At 34.8% G+C, this 9,157-nt stretch overlaps 1 protein-coding gene across 15 annotated transcripts in view; it reads right to left on the bottom strand.

The window, feature by feature from the left end:
- Positions 1-497: 497 nt before the first annotated feature.
- The window catches only part of ADGRL3 (adhesion G protein-coupled receptor L3), a 971,834-nt gene continuing 963,174 nt past the window's right edge, over positions 498-9,157 (bottom strand). For 5 of the 15 annotated variants that reach the window (XM_043972867.1, XM_043972873.1, XM_043972870.1 and 2 more), the window contains 2 exons: positions 4,889-4,906; positions 498-2,862 (listed from right to left, as the gene is read on the bottom strand). In XM_043972867.1, coding sequence (XP_043828802.1) covers positions 2,063-2,862; positions 4,889-4,906 — 818 coding nt within the window. In that variant the 3' untranslated portion in view covers positions 498-2,062. Of the gene's footprint in view, positions 2,863-4,854; positions 4,907-7,083; positions 7,144-9,157 lie in introns of all 15 variants that reach the window. The other 10 variants (XM_043972878.1, XM_043972881.1, XM_043972879.1 and 7 more) reach the window with 4 other exon arrangements.

The following is a 9,157-nucleotide window of genomic DNA, read 5'->3' as shown; positions in this document are numbered from 1 at the left end:
TCATTTCCCCCCTAACATCATAAAGAAAAAGTATCACAAACAGAATCTCAGAGGAGCTTGCTACAGGTTTATATTCTCTTTGCCACAATTTTTAGCAGCTTTTCGCAAACAGGTTAACCTATAACTAACATAATGGAGATTAAAAAGGAGAAAACTTGTACAACCAAAGAAATGTTATACTTTAAAATCTTTGATTGAATGTGGTTTATGTCATAGGTACATAATACACCTATATATAACCTCCTAGGAAGGAAACTTGTCCCCTTTGTTTCAGCTACACAAATATTACCAACCCATTTTCTGATTTCCTTCATCTGCCACGGCTGTATAATTTTTGTGCTTAAGTTATTTAGCCAGGAAGGTTTTTCTTTTGCATGGTTCACTTGTGCCTTAGAGGATCAGCAAATCCACTAGTTTCATACAATAATAGAAGGGAAAAAGGCAAAAGAAAGGGAAAGAGAATGAATGATTAATGGTACATACATAGATACAATATCTTCTAAATCTTAATCAGTTGTTTATTGGTTGGCAAACAAGTTTCACTTTTACAACAAATATTAGTAATGAGGTCATTCAACTTTGAGACCATACAAAATGGATCATAAATTAAAAAAAAAGTATAATCTGTGCTGCTAATTTACCTCCTGAAATCCTACATTACTTAAAATCCTGTCAAATAAATAACTCTTTCCCTCTTTGGGAAAGTAAAGAGGTTTTTTTTTTTTTTAGTCACATTAAAATAATTGGATTTTTCAATTTGTATTATGGGCAAATCAATTTCGTTTAACCAACAGCAATACAAGTTCCTCATCTAGGAGCCAAGAATGAACCAGGAGTGCCCTCACTCCTAGAGGATTATCATTTTACATGCAAAAAGCCCCCCACAATTTTTAGATACCTCTCAATTTCTTGATCCATTCCTACTGCCTTGGTAAGGGACTTCTTGCCCAATTGGCTTTGAATTATATCAGCTGTGCATTGTAAACATAAAATTTGTCCTGCCCTAATCTGCAAAAGTCCTGTTTGCAATATAGCCACTGAATAAAGATACAGAGTGAGGGACGAAGATCCAATTTTTTTTTTTTGTAAAAAATAATTTGTGTTTGCATTACTAGAAAATGATCCTTATAAAGTGATAGTTCTTATTTATTATTTATTTTGCCCAGTGAAATATTAAGAAAAAAAAATGGCCCCCAAAAAAACTAATGAAAATCTTGCTCCTACTGGTAGACAAACTTGCAAGACCAGCACAACAGAAAGTTCTTTTTTTTGTTTTTTGTTTTTTTGTTTTTTTGTTTTCCACTACATTAACAGGGACGCAAGTTCTGGAGGAACGGAAAGCAGACTATATGTGCAATGCTAGTATCTGTACATTACATAGAAATTGTTCAGTTTTTCTGCCATTAGTTTTATCATCAGTTAATACAGCAAAACATAAAATATGCATTTAGCATATAATTCTAGAATTCCCTTCCATTTCATTAGAATTTTATTTTGTTTTACCCCACAGCAAAGTCCGCTGTGGTAAAATCAAGTTGTGAGTGACCAAAAACCATTAGGTGATACAGATCAATAATAAACAGTTTTGCTTTGTTGTTATGTTTGTTTGTGCAGCACTCCAATCTAGATGCGTCACTGTTACTAAGTTCGGATGCATGTTCTGGCCTTTTAAAAATCAGGTCCATATCAGAATAGTAACAGAGCATCAAAGATGTTTAAACAAACACAGCATTAATTCAAGAAGGCCACAGAGAGTGCCATTTTCTTCATATACCGTTCATTAACATAATGAAGTCTCTGTCTGGGGGGGGGTGGGGAGGACAAGACAGAGAGGGGAGAGGGGAATTTCAGCAGTTATCATTCTCCCCTGGGCTGGCCTAAAAATTCCAGTAAAAAAAAAAGTCTGAAAGTTTTTGTTTCTTGTTTTTGATTTTTGTCCTTTTTTTCCCTTTAGAACAGCATAAAGATTTAGGAGTACACACATATTACCACTGCTTATATTAACTTGGAACAGTAAACCAGGTGTTAGGGGTTTTGTTGGCTTAAATTTTTTCTTACTCTTCTATAGACTAGTGACCAAGTGAGCAGGTCCTTTGGAACTCCCTTCTGGGGAGGACCCATCTTTGTTTGGAGGAACTATAAATCCATCACTGCTGCCTCGCCCTAGTTGGTAGTAAGTGTGCAGCTGATGCACGTGGTTTCTGGAGCCTAGATTTGGCATACTTTTGTAGTAAACATCATCAGCATCACCACTTTTGGCTGGCGGGGGATCGGTCTGGGTGCTGGTGGTAACGCTCTCTGTGCCTGGCATACCAGCCAGTGCGGGCATACTGGTATATAGAGAATCCCTGTTGGGTGACTGGAGGTCTTCTGTGTGCTCGTTGGTTAGCAAGGGGAAAAAGCTCTCACTGTTGTCTTGTGGGATCCGCCTTCTACTATAATGATGTGGCTGGTGGTTCTCTGTGGAATAAACTCTTGGGGGCAGCAAAGGGGCATCAGACTCTTCATGAATGAGTTCCAGGCCCAGACTCTCCTCATGGTTAAAGGAAGTGGCATCATCAAGGACAATGGCGTCATCTTCACTCCCACTGCCGAGGTTATTCACCAATTTGTTCATCAGGTTCCTATTCTGCTCACTAGAGCGCTCATGGTTGTTGAGATAAGAAGGGATATAGTTGGAAGTGAGTTCCTTCAGAATTTTTTTCTCTAGAGCTGTCTCATTATGATTGTAGCCACGATCAATGATTTGCACACAGTTGCTCAAGTACTCGCCGCTGGCAATGCTGTAGCTATTGCCGTGGTTACCATTCAGTGGTAGAGTATCCATGACACTTGTATCCCTGGCATTGTTCAGAAGCCCCTCTGAAAAACAGTACAGAAAAAGAGGCTGACATTTGTATCCAACTATCCATTTGGGATGCATATAGAATTACATTTTTGTTTACTATAATTTTACTGAGATCCAAATTATTTATGGAGACATGATACAGATAAACATGTGTATATAAATAAATATATATATATATAAGTATATATAAAAAGACTACCTATAGGTAGCAACTCAACATTTCCATCAGTAATAAGTTTAGTTTAGCAATAATTTGTAAAATGCAACAATTAATCATTTTGGTATTGACATCTTATAGCCATCGATTTATAAGCATCAAGTTTAATAATATATCCTTAAATTTTATTTTATATGTTGCCTTAAATTTTAACATGATGCTTGTGATGTGACATCAAAAGATTAGTGACTCAAGGGTTTTTTAAAATATTATGTGGATTTGGTCTTCTTTTTCTTTTTTTTTCTGCAATAGGCACCTTTATGGTTAGCATATATTGTACCCACTGTTTATTTAGGATATTGATATGTTCACAATATCAAGAGAAATTAAGGGAAACCCCCCACCCCCGCCCCCTAGCATTTTGGTGCTTCCCTTTGGATATCACAAACAAGAGTTACACAGAATGGGCAGAAATGGATGGGGTGAGATCTGCATCATTGGAGGAGATACCTATATCAATGAGGTCAGATCCATTTGAATACTTGAATGTAATTGGGCCATTGCTTCAAAAAGAAGGGATGGGCAATATGGCTACCCAATTATCAACAATACAGTATCAATATGAAAAGTTCAATTTAAACTCTGATAGATTTCTGAATTTTAAACATTTGAATAGAAAGTGGTTTTGTGGAGGTCATTTACATATACACAGGGTGTCCCACCAAAAGTCTTGGTGCATTTATGAGTTGTTTGTTTTTTTTTGACCTTAAATTTTCACTAAAATTTTTGGGATACTCAATATATTTCCTTGGAAGAAAAAGCTGCTATGAAATGCCTTAATTATAAAGGAAGCTGTTAAATATAGCTCCATGCATCTTCATGAGTTTAAGCATCCCATGAATAGATATCTGAGAAATATGATATTTCTATATATATTACTTGGTAAAAGAATTCAAATGCAACTACCACAAATGATCACAAACAACACTTAGCCAATAAAGGTAGAAACAAGTGGTTTTCTTGACTGCAAATATTGATTAGGGGGGTCACATCATTGTAGAAACTCCTTAATGCACTGCTACCTTGTGAAAATAGAGCATTCATCTATATCTGTGATGCAGTCACTTGCTATATCTAGGACTGTGCTCTAGAGTTGACAGTTCCCGTGAAGTGGCCTGAATATGTCAATTGTATCATGGATTCCTGATGTATCCTCTGAATTCTCATGACAGACATTTAAAAAACAACAGCAGAGGCCTAAAATCAATGGCATCGCAGACATAGAGTGAAGCTGTTTATTTTCACGTTAAAGAGTACCTCATAGACAATTCACAATGTTAAGAAGGAACAAAAAAGCAAATGTTTTTAAAGGACTGTATGTGATGGGTGGCTACTGCTGCTGAGTTGGTGACAGCATGTCGGATGATTATGGTTGGGTGACTTATGCATTGAAACCCTGCTTGTTATTTATGTTGTCAATGCATGGAATTGCAGATTGGAAACTGCCACAGCAAAATAAAGTGGGTGCACTGGACTTGAAACAGAACATAGTCTTATGATGAAATGCGCCATTTTGAAATAATGAAAGTTCATGACTTTAAAAAAAATGCTTAAATTTAAAAACAATTTAACTCACACAGACAATTATATGAAACTCAAGAACTATGTTGATTATGTGACACAAATAAAGGAATCAGACAATAAAAGCGTCTAATCTATATTCACATATATTTAGATAAGTAGATTCATAAACTTTTTATTCTTTTGGTTTCAAAATTGTGAGATGAACTGTTTTTAATAACTACATCATCTATATGTGATGCAATAAAAGTGAACTAAAAAAAATTACATTTGATATGCAATGTTTAGCTTTACTCCCATACTTGTCTCTCTGTAGGGCTCTAAACGACAGCATGAAGAAAAGGAAAGAAAAAACAACAAGTAAGCTTACAGCGACAATAGAAGAAACATGAGTAAAAAGCAAATTGATGATATGCAGAAAAAAGGGTCAACAGAAATCATTTCCACAGCCCCCGAATACATGAGTCTATGTTACATGGTTTATTAGAAGTAAAAATACTAAAATGTTAGTCAGGAAATAAGACATCCCATAAGAGCATGCTAGTACAATGCTTCTTAAAAGATCTTTCACACAGTTTGCACATTTTAACATGAAGAAATACACTTGTTAGAAAATTTAAGATTATCACACAAACCAAGAAGAAGAGCAATTCAAAGGAAGTTCCCACCGTCTCCATAAATCTAATTCAAGGTCAGATCCCTAGAAGTGACTTGGCTTCCATAGGGACCTCTTCTAATCCTGTACTTATACAGTGAAAGAATGAAAATATGTCAGGCATTTTTCAGCTGCTTGCTTCCCTTTATCTTTTGTTTCTTTCCAGTCATGTTTTTCCGGTTTTTTACAAGTACACAAAAAGTTTCATTATGCTTATCACTAGTAATCATTTATATTAACACTAAAAAAACCCCAAAAAACCAAAAACCAAAAAACAAAAAAACTGTGGACATCAAAATAAGTTTCCGTGGGAAAAGTAACTTCAGAATTTGCTACTGCCAGAAAAAGGAAAATTATTAAATCAGACTATAATTTGATATCTAAAAAATCTGGGGAAAAATTAATAGAAAAGTTGTTTTAAATCAAAATTATTTTTTTTGTTATCTTCTGGTTTGTGGTACAATCTTATTTAAACACAGATTTTTACATTTAATTTCCTTTTAAAAACAAAAACCTTTTGTTAAAAATGACCAAAAAAAAAGGCTTCCCTCCCCCAGATTTTATTCAGATCAGAAGAATAAACCTTCTTGATTCAGTCTTTACAGTAATTAAAATACAACCAAGTGGAAAAACCACTGAGCTCAATGGTACAATACATTTAGGAGGTCTCAACTTCATTTACACCATAGATATATTTTAGTTACCTCCAATGACAATTTACTTTTTCAAACTTTAGAAGTTGGACTGGGCATGGGGGGTTGGAGGGATACATCTGCACACAGTTGATCCAAGACCAAATGTGTTTCAAAATATGGGGTAAATCTTTTTAACACTTCAAACTTCAAAGCAGTTCCAGGAATTTAAGGGTCAATCTAATGAGGTAGTAATTGCAAAGTATTTTGGGGTCATTCAAAGTTCCTTTAATTACATTATAGAATTTTAGAAGTGAAAGAAACCTTGGAGATATTATAGGCATATCTTCAATTTTTTTTGGGTTGGTTTTTGTTTGTTTCTTTTGCGGGGCAATGAGGGTTAAGTGACTTGCCCAGGGTCACACAGCTAGTAAGTCAAAGTGTCTAAGGCAGGATTTGAACTCAGGTCCTCCTGACTCCAGGGCCAGTGTTTTATCCACCGTGCCACCTACCTGCCCCCCCCTTGCTGTCCCCCATCCTCAAATTTTACTGATACAACCCAGAAAGGGTAAGTGACTTATTTTAATTTATATGACTAGGAAGTAGCAGAGCTAGGGCCCAAGGACTTCAACATCCATTACAAAATTTTTTTTTAAATTTAAAGTCAGTTCTCTCTCTGGCCTTGAAGACCATAACAGGACATATACTTTTCAGTATGTTGTAAGCTTGTGAACTAGCCGATTACCATGTTTTCCTCAATATACTGGTCCAATACTATGTATATGACTTTTTTTTTGTTATGAATGTGAATTCAATTATTTGCCATTTATACTATTCTAAAACCATGCTTAACAAGCTCTTTCAATGATTTTCTTAAGTTTTCTATTGTGATACTAGAATTTTCACTTTGATAAGTTTATCCCCAAAATACTCTACATAGTATTCTCAAAAACTTCATATAGAATCAAGAATTTAATAATGAAAAAATCTACATTCACATTTTAAAAGATATCAATTTTAAATGTCTAATTATATTTTTATACATTTAAGAATATCTATGAAGATTTAAAATAAAGCATCAATATATCAAGCATATTAGTACTCTCAAGTATAAATGTCTCTTTATGCGAAGATTAAATGTGTGTAACTGACATTAAACTCATATAACAGTGCCAAGTGGTGATTCAATATAAACCAACCCAGTACATACCGAGCCACCTATATTTCATGTATGATTTCCCCTTGCCAGTTAGAATATAAGTGCATTCATCTGAAAGCATAAAATTAGTAGCAGTATGACAATCACCATGATTTATCACTTATTCATTGGGAAAGTCAATATTCTAAAGATGATCAAAATTAAAATTTTTGAACCTAAAACACAGGGTAGCTAAAGTATCCCACTTCTATCTTTGAAAAGAATTGATTAAAATTTTCAGTATATTTCAAGAAAATAATCAGATAAAATAATTAAAATTTGGGGAACAAAATTAAAATTCATTTTACAATGTTTTGTATTTGGTTTCATATTAAGAAAAAACCCTTCATGACAATATTTAAGACGAGTCTGAGGTAAACAAAATCTTTGGTACATTAATTCAAATTTCAATATATCTTATGGGTTTAAATTCATTTGCTGAATTTAAAGGTTCTATCTTTAAGAATATTTCCTAACTATGACAAAAGTAGGAAATTAATTTATCAAAGTTATTACCTTAAATATTATGAGAAATTTAGAATTACGTAACATTTTCATGTAACTAAAAAAATAGACCCCAAATTAATTATAGCTTAGAAACAATTAGTTTTATCCTATAAACACTGAATGTTAACATCCTTGTGCAAGAAGCTTAACCAATTACCTTGTATGTATGCCTATTGAAGTGCTTGATTTGGTTCAATCTATACTAATCAAATTGTCAATAGACCATGAATGACAATAATTAATGTGTAATTACCTTAGACTTGAGCTAAGGAGAATAAACAAAATAGGGAACACTGTACAAAGTCACCCTGTATTTTATGCTGGTCAGATGACACACAAGGATAGGGACACTGTTGACCACTCCAACTTTCTTATACTTTCCTCCTTTAGCTTTTGTCTCTTGGGTTTCCTCCTACCATTTTTTACCATTCCCATCGGTTCATCTTCAAACATGAGTGTCTCCAAGATTTTTTTTTGGGGGGGGGCAATGAGGGTTAAGTGATTTTAAGTGTCAAGTGTTTGAGGTCAGATTAGAATTCAGGTCCTCCTGAATCCAGGGCCAGTGCTTTTATCCATTGTGCCACCTAGCTTCCCCTCCAAGATTAACTTTCTTATACTTTCCTCCTTTAGCTTTTGTCTCTTGGGTTTCCTCCTACCTTTTTTTTTTTACCATTCCCATCGGTTCATCTTCAAACATGAGTGTCTCTAAGATTTTTTTGGGGGGGGCAATGAGGGTTAAGTGATTTTAAGTGTCAAGTGTTTGAGGTCAGATTAGAACTCAGGTCCTCCTGAATCCAGGGCCAGTGCTTTTATCCATTGTGCCACCTAGCTTCCCCTCCAAGATTCTTTTGCCCTATTATTTTCTCTCCAAACATCCTCTCCCTTCGTGATTTCATTCATTCCTGTGGCTTCAGTTATCATCTTTAGTCACATGACTCCCAAATATATATCCACATCAAATTTTTTTTCATTAACTACTTTCTTTTCTTTTTTCTTTTTTTCTTTTTGTGGGGCAATGAGGGTTAAGTGACTTGCCCAGGGTAAGATAGCTAGTAAGTGTCAAGTGTCTGAGGCCAGATTTGAACTCAGTTCCTCCTGAATCCAGGGCTGGTGCTTTCTCTAATGTGCCACCTAGCTGCCTAGCTGCTTAACTACTTTCAACCTGCCTTCTAGATGCCCTGTCAGCTGTTCTAACTCAAGTCCCAATATGAACTCATTGTCTTCCTCCTACAAACTATTCCTCCCGACAAATTGTATAATTTTGTTGTTGCCATTCTCTCAGTAAAAATTGTCTATCACTTTTGACTTTTCCTTCTCCCTTATTTCTGCTATGGTGTCCCACCATTGTATAAATCCAATAATTTCTAAGTCAAGTCAATTTTTTGTCCATAACATCTTCACACCCATTACTTCCTATCTATTTACAATACATCTACCATAATTGAGGTATTCATCTTTCTTGATTTATTATTTAATCTATAAGTACTCATTAGAAACCTACTGTGTTCCAGGTACAGTGTTAAGTGCTAGAAAGACAAAAACTGAAGCTCCCTATTTTCAAGGAGTTTACATGGGCTCA

Source organism: Dromiciops gliroides, chromosome 6, assembly GCF_019393635.1.
Source record: "Dromiciops gliroides isolate mDroGli1 chromosome 6, mDroGli1.pri, whole genome shotgun sequence".
Lineage (NCBI taxonomy): Eukaryota > Metazoa > Chordata > Mammalia > Microbiotheria > Microbiotheriidae > Dromiciops > Dromiciops gliroides.
The sequence above is the reverse complement of the archived record's forward strand: the minus strand, read 5'-3'. Positions and strand labels throughout refer to the sequence as shown.